Source organism: Xiphophorus maculatus, chromosome 20, assembly GCF_002775205.1.
Source record: "Xiphophorus maculatus strain JP 163 A chromosome 20, X_maculatus-5.0-male, whole genome shotgun sequence".
NCBI classification, from domain to species: Eukaryota; Metazoa; Chordata; class Actinopteri; order Cyprinodontiformes; family Poeciliidae; genus Xiphophorus; species Xiphophorus maculatus.
Genome location: NC_036462.1, coordinates 32332754 through 32350113, shown reverse-complemented (window position 1 = coordinate 32350113; position 17360 = coordinate 32332754). Strand labels below are relative to the sequence as shown.

At 39.1% G+C, this 17360-nt stretch overlaps 1 protein-coding gene across 1 annotated transcript; it reads left to right on the top strand.

The window, feature by feature from the left end:
• The first annotated feature begins 3275 nt into the window (after positions 1-3275).
• LOC102230872 (major facilitator superfamily domain-containing protein 4A-like) lies at positions 3276-16940 on the top strand. Its single transcript, XM_023324554.1, has 12 exons — positions 3276-3316; positions 3497-3581; positions 3737-4037; positions 6752-6950; positions 9242-9493; positions 11158-11287; positions 11803-11918; positions 12832-13005; positions 13994-14141; positions 14230-14300; positions 14927-15047; positions 16029-16940. Exons 3-12 carry the CDS (start codon positions 3805-3807, stop codon positions 16079-16081), a joined length of 1497 nt encoding a protein of 498 aa, XP_023180322.1. The 5' UTR covers positions 3276-3316; positions 3497-3581; positions 3737-3804; the 3' UTR covers positions 16082-16940.
• The last annotated feature ends 420 nt before the right edge of the window (positions 16941-17360 follow it).

The window sequence follows — 17360 nt, the reverse complement described above, 5'->3', positions numbered from 1 at the left end:
GAGTAAAGAAATGTTACCATTGGATTTGATCTGACTATGAAGGAAACAAAGCTGTGAACCAAATAATATTGCTTCTCTACAGCTTTTAATGAAGATTTGCTAAAACTAACCGACATCAGAGTCTTTAAGATCACACCAGAGAGGAAGTATTCCTGCAGACAAAGAGTCGTACGGCTCGTTTAAATACAGCAGACATGGCAGAACGTTGTCAGGATGCCGTCTTTGGACGATGAGTGCACAGAAAAAAAGCATATCGCCCCCATAAACGTCCTGTTTTAATTTCTTTGTCACACTTAAATGTTTCAGATCAAACACATTTAATATTTTGACAATAACCAAATCCAATTTTCAACTAATAATTAGATTTATTAAGATAAATAATTTCTTCCAAATAACCTGTAAAGAAGTATTTAACCTCTTACATTTTTTTTTCTTACTTGTTGAATGAATAACACAAAAGTCCCTCACACATCTACCAATAATATAAAATGGCATATTATGGCCACTGCAGACAGATTTTTAAAAAATGAGTAAATTCTCACAAAAAAGGTGATATTTTGAGATTTTATTAAAAAAAGAAATAAAGAAATTCCTGAGAGTTCCAAAAGTCAAAAATTTGTCAGAAAAAAAGAACTTTGAAAATTAGAGATTGATCTCAAAAACTTTTCAGAAAAAAAAAGGAAATTTCTGAGCTTCAAAATTCTAAGATTTTCAACTTTTGGAAATGTTTTGAATTTCAAAAATTGAAAAAGTTTCAAATTTCAGAGTGTTTTCTAGCAAATGTTCAACTTTTCAAGCTAATCAATCAAAAGATGTCAATGGAAATGTATTCCTCCTTTCTTTTTTTATATCGGCAATGGCCCTGACATGCTCTTGTACGTTCAGGATGATTGGAAAGATGCATTTCTATTTACACTGGTCATGATATTAAAAATCGTTTGAACATGTAAAACATCTAAGTGACTAAAAATCAAAAACAGAACTTATTGACAAGGGAGAAAACCACTTTATCTTCCGGTCGTTTTAAGGAAAACGCTGAAGTCCCAGCATCCAGTCAAAGTATTAACAGCATGATTCACACCATTCTGTATCAAACACACTTTTCTACCTCTACACTTCAATAAAGAGAGAGTGGTTTGTTTTTTACCATCTGTCCAGCTGTCAGTGAGTGAGACGGAAGACGAGTTCTGGTGAAGCTGCTGGAGCTTCAGGAGGATGTACAGTCTGGGACGGTCCACTTTCAAACTCACCTTCCTTCCATGACAGAAACGTGTTACTGTATGTTTAGTTGTGTTAAATGAAGCTATTTTAAATACTGCCCTTGAAAATGAGATCATAATATATATATATATATATATATATATATATATATGTATATGTATATGTATTTTGACAAATGTTTTAATCTATTTCAGTAAGTATTATGCTGTAAAAGATACAGAAAAGCAAACAATAGAGTTCTGTATTGAAAATAAAATAAGTAAAAACATACTGATGTCTAAATGTTTTATAAAAGATGAGTTTTAGCTTTTGTATGAGATGTGATATTTTGTGCAAATTGTCTATTCTGTTATAACGAGAAAATGAATGTACTGTGACTGTCAGACGGCCTAAAATTGACTGAATAAATAATTATTAAATAAATAAATTATTGATATCATTAAAAAAAAAACTCGTGCATTTCGTCTTCCTTGTACCTTTTTGATAGTTGAATGTGTAGTTGTTTTATGATGCTAGCCTGCTGTTTTTCATGACGTAATCACTATGCATGTGAAAGGATGCAGTATCACAAATGAACAGAAGATGGTACTGTTGGACAACTATATCTGAGCAATGAACATTTCTTAACTCTTGGCAAATGCACTTTTTTTTTTGTTTGTTTGTTTGTTTGTTGTTGTTTTTTTTTAAGTTGTTATGGAGAATACCAAACTATTGATCAACCTGCATCTCAAAATGTGAGCTGAAAAGTACTGGGATAAAAACTAATAGAGAGTAGAAAATAGTAAAACATCACTACATTGACTAAGTGTCACAATACATCTTTTTGTCCTAAAGTTATAAATTGTGTGTGGAAAAATTGTCCCCAAAACAACACTAATTACAGCACAAGCACTAATAACTGGGACACATTTTTGAAAAGCTATAATGGCATCTTTCAATAAATCTTGAAAATGTACTAATCATCATTTTCAGTCAGACTACACAGTTCCTTGGATGAGTAAACATTAAAGGAAAATGCTTGAATCATAAGCTAAGCTAATTACTGATGTGTCTGCACACATGCAACAGCGGCGCATGTCAATGCAACCTGATGCAATCTGCTTGACAACTTTATCAACCAACTTGAATAACGAACTGCCCTTAATGTACTGATCAATTGGAATTCATGACAGAACCAAAATATATATATTTTTTTGGTTCCTTAAGTAAAAGTACCATAAGACCTTAAAAAGGTCTTAAGGTCCTTTTTTATAAAGCACCTTAAGACGTGCTGTGAATTGACACTATAGAAATAAACTGAATTGAATAAAACTAGATTATTAATCTTGATGGTGCTATCCTTCATTATCTCTCTTTCACACAGTACAAACACACAAAATGTTGGAATGAAAACTGAAACAGTTAGTGTTTAACATAACCTTCACAGATCTGTGATGTTACTCTGTGGCTCCAGTGGCTCCACTCTTAGGAAATGAATGTGGGTCATTTTTGACCCACTTATGAAAGTAACGTAAAAAAGTTTATTTTGGAAAATATTTTGGAGGTAATTTAAATTAGATTTTAATTGAATTTTAAATGGCACCCTAGAACTGCTACCTGATAGCGTTCTAGTTACGCAATCAGAATTTAATCATGGAGACGCCCATAAGCATCGTTTGCAAACATTGTTTAAGCAAACACCACCTTTCATTTGTTCAGTTTATATTTACATGAGCAACACGTAACATTGATTTTTAGACACACTCTTACTTGTCTTTCTTATAAAATAATTTTTTTTCCGCCACTGTTGCTGTGCGGAGCGGCCATTTTGAAACGCGAAGTCCATTTCAATATGCGCTGTTACAAGTCGTAACTGTGGTTAAAACTTGTCAGAGGTACTCCCAGTTTCCCAGTGGGAAACTTCGCAGACCGCTCTAATTGACAGAATAGAGTTTCCCAGTTCCGAGTGCAACTGGAACGCAGCATCAGTTGCTGCTAACGAGCCATCATTTGATCCAGCTGTGTTGAACTACTAACATGCACGAGGACTGACTATGGACACCCACGAGCTCGTTACCCACCTCTAACACCAAGAATGTGATGTTCACCTTCAGCGGTAAGGGCAACAAAACACACTGGCAGTATGATTGAACACTATAAAATCAAAATGTATGGGGGGAAAAGTCAATGAATCTACAAGCATAACGAATTCCTGACAGCTATTTGACCATATTATGCTAGTTCCCCCCACTTCTCTGTTGTATATTCGTGTTAACGTCACTTTTTGATCCCACAGGTCGACCCTTTTCCCTCCACGTGAGCGGGAACTCGCTTCCTCGTGCTCGTCATCACCATCAGCTGGACAAGCCACCGGCAAAGTGGTAACGAGCAGACCCAAATGTTGAAGAGGGGGCTGTACCTCCACGCAGAATTAGCCAATCAGCATCACATCCGTCGATCGGATTAAATGAAGCTCAACTTTTTTTTCCCCCTCAACACTTATTAAGTTGTGTTTACTTTATGTGTCCGCTCCCAGTCCAGCCAGCAGAAGGAAACCAACCGCAGGCGGCCGAGAGGATATCGGTCTGCTCTCAAGGAGCCACCATGAGGCTGCTGGACGAGCGGATCTGGCTGCTATTCAGGCGTCACTTGCTGCAAACTCTCACCTACTGGAGCGTGTTCTTCAGCTTCGGCCTGTGCATCGCTTTCCTGGGGCCCACCATCCTGGACCTGCGGTGCCAGACCCAGTCCACCTTGCAGCAGATCACCTGGGTCTTCTTCTCGCAGCAGTTCTTTCTGCTCGTGGGTAGCAGCGTGGGCGGACTGTTCAAGAAAACGTGAGAGAAATCTGTTCTTCAAAGTTTTAGTGGGGGAGCCTGTAAGTTTGATCCTGCTAAAATCGTCATTGTTTTATCGTTATTACATTGACAGCTTATAGTAAAGAGATTTTTTAAACATATATTTAAATTAAAAATATCAGTTAATTTAAAAAGTTGACTGTCTTTAATCTATGATATCTTAGTATGAAGACAAAACCTTTTTCTTAAAGTGTTCTATAGCATTCTGAAGAAACTAAGGGCCTGTCCAGAATGACTTCATGGCATTCTGGCAAAAGCAAATTACATACTACTACTAATAAAAGTAAGAAATTAAATGTTTTAATTGCGTAGATTATTCCAAAAAGAGAAATAGAGTATGCTTCATATTAGATGTGTCAGTGGGCCCAGTAAATTCTAACAGGGATGGCCAGACAAGGCCAGTAAAAAAATTAGGGAAAAAAATCCATATATATTTTATAAATTTATTTATTTATTTGGATTTGATTGAATAAAATGACTCGGTACCTTTCTATATTCTGAACATGATACTAACCTTAACCCTAACCTTCTAAGATAAATTAAGGTAGTTTTAAGGCTTAGTGGGTAATAAAAACCAAAACTTTAAAACTTTAGTTTAGAAGTTTTGTCAAAATTCATGCTGTCTGACAGTTCTTCTCATTTGACTGGCAAATGTCCAGCATTCAAATAACACCTGCTTGTCTCGGTGCAATGTCCGAAATGTGACGACACACACGCGTGAATTAAGATGGATGTTTCTTGAGGAAATCCCCGTCTGAAAAAGAAAACAAACAAATCAGAAATAGATAAACAGCAAATAATTTCTCTGTGTTTCTGTGTGGCAGATGGTTTTTAAAGGGAGGGACAGCAGCGCCGATCAGGAAATGGACACCAAGATGTCTGATGTTCGGTAATGTCGGCAGGATGTGTCTTAAATCAAACAGTGGAGTACTCAGCTGTTTGTAATCCATAACAAATAAAATGATAGAGTACATAAACAGTGAAAAACACATTTTCAAGATAAAATAACTTAGTAATGCAGTTCAGATTCAATTCAGAAATACTTTATCAACCTCAAAGGGAAACTAAATAATGACTAGTTGAGCTGCTTGTTCTCCCTGCTCATGTCGGGTAACTTGGAGATTCTAAACTGCAAATATATCCGTTGGACAGTTTCACTATCCACACACTATAACCATAAGCATCAATGTAACGAGGCTTTAAGTGACATACAGAGAAAATTGTAGCAGGTTTTCAACATTTGATTTTGCAAATTAAAATCTGAAAATCGTGGTTTGTTTATGGATGGGCCATAATACCATAACCAATTTTGCTGGTCAGCAAATTGTCCCACAAGTGATTTGGCAGAAATAACAATATTGCTGTATTGAACATTTTCAAGTAATTTAACGGTAATGCGAGTCCGCCCTCTGACAAAGTTGAGCCAACTTAAAATGTTCACATCAGTAGGACAGGAAGCTGCGTTGGTAGATGTTAGCAGTTTTATGTTTAGCAGAACAACACTGCTGCTCCTCTGTGGGGTTTCCTTGTTTGAACCTGTAGGTCCTGCAACCATTAAACAATTCTGCTTGTTTGAATTAGTTTTACATTGTAGTTTTAAGGACGTCATTGCACCCAGTCTCTAGTGGCTGTTAATGTGATGATGTTCCAGGTTTGATGTGAAGCTCACTGATGTTGAATATAATTTATCAGGAACAGCCTAAAGAGGAAAGGGGAACGTTGGCAGGGATGGCTGAGTACACAAGTAAAGATTAAATAGAAGCAGCAGTGAGGCTGCAGGGCTGTGATAAACTGACTGGGTAAATACAAGTTAGTGGAACATCAAGGTGACTTTACTGGAACTGTACAAGGCTGTCCTGTTTAAACTGCGAGCACAGAGTGCTTTATCCCAGTAAGTCTGTAAAAATTTAAAAACTCCTGCATGAAAAGTTAGGGATGTTATAGTGCAGTTTGTACAGTTCATCCAGAAAGTGTTCACATTTTACTGTTCCAAGTCGTTTTAAATCAAACTCTTTCCTCAAAATTCAATACACAGATACGCCATGATGACAATGTGAAGACATTTTTGTGAGTTTGTGTGTTTGTGTCACAGCCTTGTAGAAATATTCAGGTATGCAGCTCACTTTTATTTTCTCTAAATGTTTTTTTGTGCCATTTGTGGATCTGCCTCCAACTGGATCACAGTTACTGGGTGTGACATCATTCCCAGCTCTGAGGTCTGACTTCGCCGGTAAATGATCGCAGGGTGTTCTGTTACTTGGCAAATAAAACGATGGAAAGTCTGCAAAAGAAGGAATATGAGGAGAAGTGTGTTGATCCTACAGTTATATGAAGCTGATTGGAAAAGCATAAAAAGTGAATGCTACCTTTCCACTCAATCCATTTTATTCTAATCCAGTCATTTAATCACATTCAGGTTGGATATGATCACAGTTTTAACACATTTGGTAATAAAAAGTTCTGAAAAGAAGCCCAAGTCACTGATTTTTGTAGTAGTCCCCCCTACAGAGGAAGCACAGGAGACGTAGTTAATGGCAGCAGCTGAGTTAGTGGCTTCATGTAGGAAATAAACCCAGTTAGACAGAGAAACCTGACTAGTATGACTATCCATGGGTGGAAACACAGAACTCAAAGTTAACTCGGAACACCAGTAGAATGCTTGCTAACATGTTGGCCTGTGTGTGTTCCTCCAGCCTGCTGTCCTCCCTGTCGGCCCTCTTCGCCTCGGCGCTCATCATCTCCCTCGTTTTTGCCATCATACCGCTGTGTCACCGTGTGATCCTGCTGTCCGTTGCCATGGGAGTGGCGGGAGCCGCCATGGGTGTCATAGACACCATCGGGAACCTGCAGCTGGTGAGGCTCTACCAGAAGGACTCTGCCGTCTTCCTGCAGGTCAGTCAGATTTGTTGGGCCCCATCTGCCGAGTCATGAAATCACATTTTACGCAGCTACTATGTATTTATTATGGCAGAAATAAATGTTATTAATACATTTTATATAATTATTATTTGTAATGCTACATCCAGCCTAATTATAAAAAAAGAATAAGACAACAGTACCTTGCTAAGTATTCATACCCCTTGAACCTTAACGTTTTGTCATGTTAGAAACCCAAACTTTAATGGATCCTTTGGGGTTTTATGCGACAGAACAACACGAAGTAGGACATGGATTTGTCCTCACTGTGGTTTGTTTATATTAAGCCCCTCTGATTGAAAATGTTCTACAGTCTAATATTTATATAAAACAGCAGAAGTCCCATCTCAGTGTCGGCGCCTATCAACATCCATTTTTACGCTTCACCACCGATTGTTAATTGAATGTAGGTTTGGACTTTGACTGGGCCATTCCAGACCAGTGGTTCTCAACTGGTCAAGGGTCAGGACCCACTGTCAGCCTTTACTGAAGAACTGGAACCAAAGTGAAGAAATGTCATAATCACTCATCAGAACAATCGGTTGCGTTTCCGTCATCATTAATAGACTTGTTTGGTGTTTTCATGCATTACATACAATGGAACAACTCGATGTTTAAAATAAAAAACAAACTTGGGTGGCTTTACCTGACGAGAACCTTTTTTGTCCACAAACTAAACTAAAAATGTAATAAAATAAAATTCCAATTCAAGGACACAAGCTTCTGATTTTCTATCAGTAGGTAACACTGACCTCAGACATGAGAGGGAAGAGATTAGTGGAAGAACTAATTGTGTTTTTCCTGCAGATAAGAGTGAGAAAGTTGAATTATTTCGAAGACTCTGATAATAATCTGAGGTCATGGTCAATCTCTAATCTTTTTCTGTGTTTTTAATTAAGTGGAACCATGCCAGAGAAGTTGCTCTGTCAGAGAAATATTCCTCCCACCAGTTACTGTTGAACAGTAGGAGGAATATTCACAGCCTGAGCTGTAATGAAAGTTTTTTTTAATTCTAGTTCTGCACCAGCACTGAGCGAGGCTCAACTCTGGAAACTTCAGGTTCAGCTGCTAGAGAGGGAAAGTTCTTGACTTGCAGGTTTGTGACTTTTCAAACTGTAATCATAAAGTAATGCCAGGTCATTACTTTTAGAAAGGGAACACAATGAAACTGTAACAGCTTGTGCTTTGCAGTGAAGATAATTAAAGTGACTGTCTTACTGTGTAAAAGTAGAACTCTATGGATCACAGTTGTGACTACCTGGATTCATTGTTAGAGGCTTTAGTGATGAACGCAAACCTGAATGAAATTAAGTGTTAGTTTGATTTTATTGAATGTGATTATAATTATTCAGTTAGATCAGGTGAAGGTACAATCGGAAAATGTTTAACAGATATCCAAAAATACTTTTGCATGTTTTTAAAGTGCTTTTTTTTTCAGCTTCAAATATATGTCTAAAAATAGGTGAATGTTTTTCTATGATCAAAATTACATTAGATACTTAAATAAATGATAATAATCTATTTTACTCATCTAAAATGTTTGGAAGCTCATTTTTTCCATGGAAGAAAAAAATAAAAGTCCAACATAAAGTCATTATAAGAATAAAAGTAATATTTTCTACTTTCAAAGTCATGATTATGAGATTCAAAGTCGCACTGTTTCTCCAGGAGGCTTGCTTCAGTATCTCATAATTATGATTTTAAAACTCAAAATTCTGACTTCATGACTTTTATTTCATTTATTATTATTTTTTTAGTTCATGGCGGAAATGGGCTTCCATAAAAATGAGTCTGTTCTTGTAAAAGTTCTATGTCCTATATCAACCATGTTTTATTCTGGATACAAAGAGTGCAGCTGAAAACCCTGAATGGGAATCTGACAACATTTATCCTGGAAAGAGACGATGGCGCTTTCTGGAATGTTGATTGTTTAAAGGAAGAACGACATTCTCTGTACCTGAAATGTGCAGGTCCGGTAAGGTAGAATAGATTTATGGATTCCTAAAACACAGATCCAGTCTGGTCATGAAATATAAAATGGCCACCAAAATATTTTTTGAGATGTTTTGGTGGCATCTCAAAATCCCCCCAAAAAAGATTTCTCCCCCTCCTGCCCTGTCATCTGGTCACCATTTGGCTGCTTCTTCTCAGATTTGAGAAGCAAGTAATTTAAATTTGTCCCCCAAAAATTAAACCCATGTAGTATTTTTCCTCTACTTAAGTTATGAACCACTTCATGTTGCCTCAGCCTTCATTCCTCCCATCAGGCTTTGCATTTCTTCATTGGCCTCGGAGCGTTGGTCAGCCCTCTGGTGGTCGACCCGTTCCTGGCGGAGGACAGCTGCGTCCTCTCATCCAACTGGACTGCCAACTCGTCCGGCTCGGACCTGGAACACCTCCGGAACACCCTGGCCGGACACGGCGCCCCGCTGCACAATACCTCCCAGTACCCTCTGTACACGAAGGGCGTGGTCGTCACCAGGGTGTCGTACGCCTTCTGGATCATGGCTGTTATCAATGTGAGTTCATGTCACATTTCATGTGTTTATATGGTTATACGTATTTTGTTATGTTTTTTTTATTTCTGCAGATGACTGTAGTACCACAGAGATGATTATCATATTATACTGTCAGGGCATAATGACAATTTGAACAATTATTTAAAAAACTAATAATCTAAAAGTAACCTACAGCAGCTTTAGGTGGATAAAAAAAAAAGCTTAAATAAATTTCCACTTCCAGATTGGAACAAAATTGTCTCCATAGATGCAGAGAGAGAAGGAGGAAGTTCAGTTCTATCACCATAATCAACATCAGATCCCAGACTCTCCCTCTGCCCAGCTTTCTAGCCAGACAGGGACTTGAAGGGGAGCGGCAAAAGCAAACTGCTGGATTAGCAGAGCTAGCTAACAACTGATGTCATCCATGAGTCATCATGAGAGTCATAAATGTTACTGTGGAACATGATCTCTGCTGCCTGGGTGTAGAGCTGTTAGCATGTCATGACAGTCATGAGACAGTCAAACAGCAACAGTCTTCAGTCAGAGGCTTTTCCAGATTCGTTGCAAGACAGACTGCTACTGAAGAGCCTTTCTGCCTACAGCATCACCGTCTACGACGACATGAGGCTCTCCCACATTTCATTTCCCTTTGGTATGAATGAAGTCTTCTTCAATTGGAGAAGACGTCAGATTCCCTTCAGTTTAAACGAAACAAACAGCTGCATGTCACAATCCAGCTGATATTAACATCTTCTGTTTGACTTTAACTAGCTAAAGGCAGCTTAGCTTGGCTTCTTCCACCCTTTGGGTTTATTTACTTTTTAACACAAAGGTATATCTTTCTACTGCAGGTAAGAGGGTCTCTGCACTGATCACTTCTTTATTAAAACAGTTTAATTTGGGAAACGATTAAAATAAAAAGTGTGGTCATTTATTTTCCCAAACATGTAACAAAATGCTGTCCTGTCTCATGGGTCCTTTAAGGCGTGTCGTATGATTTTGCAAGCTGCATGAATCTTTACAGCCCTACAGATTAGAGACTTAACATACTGTAGCCTGAGTGCTTGATTCATACTGTAAGTCAATAAATTGCTCAAAGACAGAAATCAATGTGGAATTATGAAACAGCAGCAGCAACATTTCCACTGTTTAACACAGGATTGGAGCTAGACAGCCTGAAGGCAGCAGGATTCTCTTTGTGTCTTTTCTCTCTGCAAAAACAGTCAGATTACAGTCAGTTTAATGAAGCACTGAACAGCAAAGTGGATTATTACATTAAGCATTTATCATAGCCTGGAAAACAACTCTGAGGAACACGGGACCAGAATGCTCAGGATTTGCTTCTTATCTCCACAGATTCACAGTAAGTTGTGTTGCTGTACAAAAAAAAGAATCACCCAAGAAGGAATATAAATTACAGGTATACATTTTTGTCCTTCTTCAGAACTGTGACCAGTTTGGTCCATCTGAACAGGACCTGAGGGGATGGACTCAACTTTTATGAGACGGAGCTCATGAGTGAAATCAGGTGACAGGAAGGAATCGTTGCTCATCATTAGAGTAAACAGCTGTGTGTGTGTGTGTGTGTGTGTGTGTGTGTGTGTGTGTGTGTGTGTGTGTGTGTGTGTGTGTGTGTGTGTGTGTGTGTGTGTGTGTGTGTGTGTGTGTGTGTGTGTGTGCAGCTCCCTGTCCCAGCAGCAGTCCTCGCATTGATGTTCCAGGAGAGACTGGTGCGGTGCTGCCGGAGCAGCCCCCCTCTGCTCAGCCAGAAGCCTGACATCAGTTCCCATCCCACCAAGGAGCAACAGCAAGGTGACGGCTGTTTTTATGCAATATTAGAAATACACACAAATACAAGTAGACAAATGATTCCCTTTTTAAATATATAAAAAAAATCATTTTATTGTCTGAAATACAAAAACAGCATTCTTTTAGTGAATGCTTGATCAGTAATTGCAGCAAAGGTTGAATCTGCAGCTAAAAAAAGTTTTCTAACATCAACATGTACAAAGTTTAATTCTACTGACTTGTAACGTTTTTTTACCCAGGTGAAGAGTTCTTGATGGAATATATTTACTGACAGTTTTTTTAAAATTATTATTTTAAATCCAAAATGCTTAGATTTCTTTGTACATTTGAGTCAATTCCTGCTCTGGCTATGGTGTCTTTTCAGTGAATGTTTTGTTTTTGAGTTTGTATACCTCAACTAACGATGAATTGATTCCTAATTTAGTTGATGACCATTTCAGTAATCAATTAATCACGACTAATCGTTTCAGCCCTCGTATGTTGGTGAAGACAACAGATCTTCTTCCCTGTCTCTGCAGGACATGGGGGACTACTGGACTGCTGCAGGCCCAGCAACCTGCAGGGCCACCCCGCTACCTTCTTCATCATTCACGCCCTGGGCGGAGCCATCGTCTTCATCACCGATGGAATTATAGTGAGCGCAAACGGAAACGCATGTTTTCTGTTGCCGATGTTCAGAAGCTGCTCAGTTAAACCAAACTCTGCTGCAGTTACAGCTGCAGGTCCCTCTGTTCTTGGTTTCTCTACCATCAGGTTTCAAATCTTCCCAGCAACTCTCATTTGGATTCAGGTCTGAACTTTGACTGGACCAGTCCTTTCATTTCTAACATTTTACATTTAGTAAATATGCAAACAAAACAACCACAACAAATAAAATGGATGTCGAAGTCTCTGTAAACAAAATTGTCCTTCAAAAAAAGCACCAGACTGAAGCCTCTCCTGAAGGCAGTGTGGGAAAGAGTAGGAGCTTCTTAAAGAGACAGAGGCCCGATTTCAAGGCTTCAGACTGCAAAGTCATGTTTTGTTTCAGTCATGTTTGATACAGACAGCATTTTTATAACAACTGAAGGTAACATAGTTACATCACTAAACTGCATACAGTATCTGCCTTTAATCATATTTTCAAATTTATTGAAAATAAATTACGGACAGTTTTTTTTTGTTTTTTTTAACGGAGTGAATTGGAATTTATCATGACAATAAATCAGAATTCTTCCAAGAAATTTATCACAATAAATGATAAAGTGATAAATGCCCACCTGGTCAGTGGAGTGGATTTTGTCTACTTAAAAATAAAACAAAGTTTCACTTTGTATCCTGTGAAACCTGCTGAAGTGAATGGTTGGTTGGTTGGTTGGTTGGTTGGTTGGTTGGTTGGTTGGTTGGTTGGTTGGTTGGTTGTCAGGTGAGCCATCTGAAGGTGGGTGAAAACCTTCAGAGCAGCCCAGCCTGGCCTCACTAATCCATGCTAACATTCCTGTATGCAGACACCAACTCCTCCTCCAGCAGCTCCTCTTCACCTGCTGCTCTCATGGTTTGTCCTGCAGGGCTGCTACGCCGGCTTTGTCTACACATACGCCGTCTCCCCCCCTCTGCTCATGGGCTACAAGGCAGCCGGCTGTCTGGACAGCGTATTCTGGGCCTCCATCACGGCAGGAAGGCTGTGCTTCATCTTCTTCTCCTACCGATACCCAGCACCGGCTCTGCTCTCCGTTAGTCTGGTATGAGGCAGAGGTCTGGCATGCTGCTTGGAGTCAAATATTTGAAATGGGCGGGAATGTAAATGCCAGGATACAATGTGGGAGCTAAACTGTTTACACAAAGCCTGTGTGGCATTCTGATTCTGTTGTCTCTTTCATACCTGCTCAGAACATGAAGCAGGCCCACCGTCATACAGCGGCAGCTGCTGCTCGCAACTATTAGAGCTGGAAATGTTGGTAACACTTTATTTGATGGGGTGTAAGACTGACATGACACTGTCATAATCATGATATAACATCTGTTATGAACAAAAGTTGATCTAGATGTTGCATTGAAAGTCCATTGAAAGTGCAGACTTTTCATTAAAGTGTCATTATTTACCGACTGTGACTTCATGACAGCAGTCAGTTATTCATAAAGACTCCTTCATGTTCATGACATGTTATGTCGTGTTTGATGGTGTCATGTCAGTCTTATGCACACCCCGTCAAATAAAGTGTTACCGAAACGTTCATATCAGTGAGACATGATGCAGTCTCTAATTTCATAAAGGGCCATTCATTGTTGGGCTTTTTTGTTGAGACAAAACAGCACATGTCCATGTTCCCATGAGAGGCTGTGTGTCGGAGCTTAGCTCCACCCAGAGTGAAGTTAGCGTTCAGATTCAAACTGAGTCTGTAAACACTGATTATTCTCAGAAGAGGAACGTTTGATGAAAAGAACAAAAATAAACACCTGATTTACTGCAACTCCAACCCGTTCACCACAGCATGTGTAACACCTTGTGGACCGTTTTCCTGACATATACTACGTTGTGGGGACCGAAGCCTGGCCCCCATGAGGGGAAACACTGTTTTTGGGTCAGGGGTTAGATTTAGGACTAAAGTCTGAATTGAGTTTTGGTTAGGGTTTAGGTAAGGTTTAGACTGTATAAATGAATGGAAGTCAATGGAAAGTCCCCACAGAGATAGTCATGCAAACGTGTGTGTGTGTGTGTGTGTGTGTCAGGTGGGCGTCATCCTGGTCCAGCTCCTGCTCCTGATCTTCTACACCAGCCATGTGTTTCTGTTCATAGCCAGCTGTGTGCTGGGCCTGTGCATCAGCAGCGTGTTCCCCTCCATGCTGGCCTTCACTGAGGACGTCCTGGACTACAAAGGTCACATAGCGCTCTGCTCCTCCATCACTTCATCTTACCTGTTGCTCCTGGTCTCCATGCCGACTTGTTTGTTTTCTGTGCGTCGAAGGCTCCGCTACAATCGTCCTGGTGACGAGCGCCAGCACAGGAGAGATGCTGCTGCAGCTGCTTGTGGGATTGGTGAGAATCGTCCCGTCTGGTTGTTGGAGACTCTGACCACATGAAACGTTACAGGAAATATTTGTCTGAAGCCGTTCCTTTCCAGCTGCGCTCCGGATCAATCACTTCAAATTGGATTTGAAGTTACAGTTGGGATAAGAAAATGGGATAAGAAAGCAAGTTTGCCCTCTCAAGGATCAATAAACTGTCATTTTTGCAAACAGTTCACACTGGAGGTAGAAGATATTTTAAATATCCAAAATAAGACACAAAATCCAAAACCAATAAATGAAACGTTAATAAAAGCTCCACACAACAGAAACGGCAAATAAAATGGATTAGGAAGTCTCTGTAAACAAAACTCAGACTTAGTGATTGATGCCTTTCTTTGTTTTTTGGTTTTGATAGACCTCTAACTAGAGATGCACCGACTGCTGGTTTCTGACAGTTGATTTTCCTTTTTCAATTTCAAACTTTTGTTGTTAAAACACCCCATTGAAATCATGATTTAATTTGGTAGATTAGATTAGTTAAGCTATGTGAAGTAGCAGCAGTAAATGACCTCTACCCTGTTATCCAAACCTTACAGCTGATGTTTGAGGGTTGGAGCTCAGGGTGTGTGTGTGTGTGTGTGTTGCTTTCTGTAGGTGATCCACAGTAAAGGCAGCTATTCCTTCCTGTTGTGTACAACCATAACGTCCTTCATTGGCTTCTGTCTGTTCCTGCTGCTCCTCTACACCCACCGTGTTCACAGAAACCATCAGACAGGTAGATCCAGTCAAACACAGAGCCAACACCGCGCTGCACGTCCTCAAGCTCAGACACCAGCAATGGAGTCCTGGAGCCAGACTAAGATTTATCTTTTTAAATATGAGAATAAAGTCTTAATATTAGTAGAATGAAGACACAATATTACCGGAATGTCAGAAAATTACAAGAAAAAAGTTGGTTTTTTTTTAATGCGAGCAAAGCTGTAACAGTTAAAGATCTGAAGGGACCAGCTGGTCTAGTCTCTGATTCTCTCTTGGAAATTGACTCTGGTTTTTTTGCAGTCGTTTTAAAATCCTGCTACTGACAATTATTTGATGGTGATTTGTTAAAAAATTAAGTCCTTATTTGTAAAGCCGATTCCAAAGTATAACTTCACAAGATGCTCAATGTTCCTCATTTAATTTTTTTTTTCCTGGAGGAATTCCCATAAAATGTCTCCTGCTATGCGACCTTACTCAGATATTATGACTTTACTCTCACATTATTACAACTTTATTCTCACTTTCTGATGATTTGTTTTCTTGTGCTTTTTTTTTTTTTTACCTTACTGTCGTACAGCAATACTCTTGTTTTATTCTCATGTCCTCTGATTTTATCACGATGTTGTCATTTGACTTTATTCTCATAATGTTATGACTTTACTGTTGAAACTTCTTAGCCTGGCTCTAACACTCTGTGGTACTTTAGTGACAGAGATCAACATATTTGGCATCTGTTTTGCTCTGATGTTTTAGGGTTGGAGCTCGGTGTGTGTGTGTGTGTGTGTGTGTGTGTGTGTGTGTGTGTGTGTGTGTGTGTGTGTGTGTGTGTGTGTGTGTGTGTGTGTGTGTGTGTGTGTGTGTGTGTGTGTGTGTGTGTGTTGCTCCAACCAGCTTGGAAAAATATAGGAGCTACCCAGGAATCAACGATGCATGCATTCGTTTGAATCTAAGCGTCTACCCTTTGACTGAACTTCAGTTGCAAACGTTTGTCTTTCAGATTCGTCTCCATGTCTGGACATGAAGGATGAGCCGAAGAGCGGCGGCTCCTGATGTCCAGACGTCATGACAGCTGGACTGACTGCTTTAGTCTGAGGACGGTTCCTAAGCTCAGGGTTTCTGGGCTTGAGTCAGTGTGACAGAATCAGAACCGCCGTTCCACTGTAACATGGTACAACAAACACTTTCAACAGACACGTCAAACTTGATCAAACTGCTTTATTTAAAACCAAGGGAAACATTTTTTCCTCTTGCTGCTAATATGATATTGTTGTTTTCTATTGTTTTATTTTTTGCCATTTAGCCTTGAGGAAAAAGTAACAATTAAAACAGGAGTTGGTTTCATTTTTCAAGTGTTTATTGAGCAGAAATGTTTCTTTTCTTCTGTGGTACAAAAAGAAATATATCAGGTTGATGAAGACCTGCTGTCTTTCACGAGAGCAACAGAAAAGTGTAACGGCTTTATTTCAGCCAGCTGACTGGCAGGGCACAGCAACAGGCAGTGCTGGTTTCTTCTCACAGCGGTGTCCAAACCTTTTGTCACATTTCCCAAGATATAATAATAAAAACAATCCTAAAATCACTGAAAAAGTTTTTTTTTTTTTTTTTTACTGCTAGTCAATGAACAGAACTTCCAATACTTTAACTAAACAAATAATCTAATCAGTTTTCTTAAACGCATAAATCGCTGTAGATCCTATTGTTCTAGAACTGTGTCGCTCAAACTGAGGGGTTCAATCTTTGGACAATTATTCCCTCTGGTTCATCAACATTTATGATGCGTAACTGTGGCAACAAGGAATTGTTTTACATCTGAGCCAACAACTGTCTTCATCCAGGACATGTTACGAAGAATTATTTTTTTGTCCCTGGGTGTTGAGCTGCTTGCAGCAAGCAGCTGTCTTCAGTCAGAGGCCTCCTCAGTCAGTCGTAAGACTGACTGCTGCTGGAGATCTGCATTAGCCAGAAGTACTAAAATATTTAATTTTCCTTTGGGATAAATGTTGTTGAATCAGAATATTGAAATAAATAGAAAAAACTTTATTATGAGCATTGAGAAAAAGACTTTGCTCCCTTTTTTTTTTAAACTTGCTGTTTTGAGTCAACCTTAAAAAAATAATGAAAAGCAGATTTGGGTGCATAAGTCGGCTTTTGAATTGAAGCCAGTGGATAAATGTTCCATTTACTGAGAAAATAGAGAATCCAGAAAGTGTTTAACAGACGAGTACTTTGTGTTTTGACAAAGTACTCTAAGAATTCAATTTGTCGCTAATAATTTAGCATTATTTGAAATAATTTGCATCAGCCACCTGTGTGAACTTGTGGACACCAA

Coding starts and splice junctions, on each gene's coding strand:
- LOC102230872 (XM_023324554.1), top strand. CDS start 3,805: ATGAGGCTGCTGGACGAGCGGATCTGGCTGCTATTCAGGCGTCACTTG. Junction 9,494..11,157: donor GGATCATGGCTGTTATCAAT/GTGAGTTCATGT, acceptor GTGTGTGTGCAG/CTCCCTGTCCCAGCAGCAGT. Junction 13,006..13,993: donor CTCTGCTCTCCGTTAGTCTG/GTATGAGGCAGA, acceptor TGTGTGTGTCAG/GTGGGCGTCATCCTGGTCCA.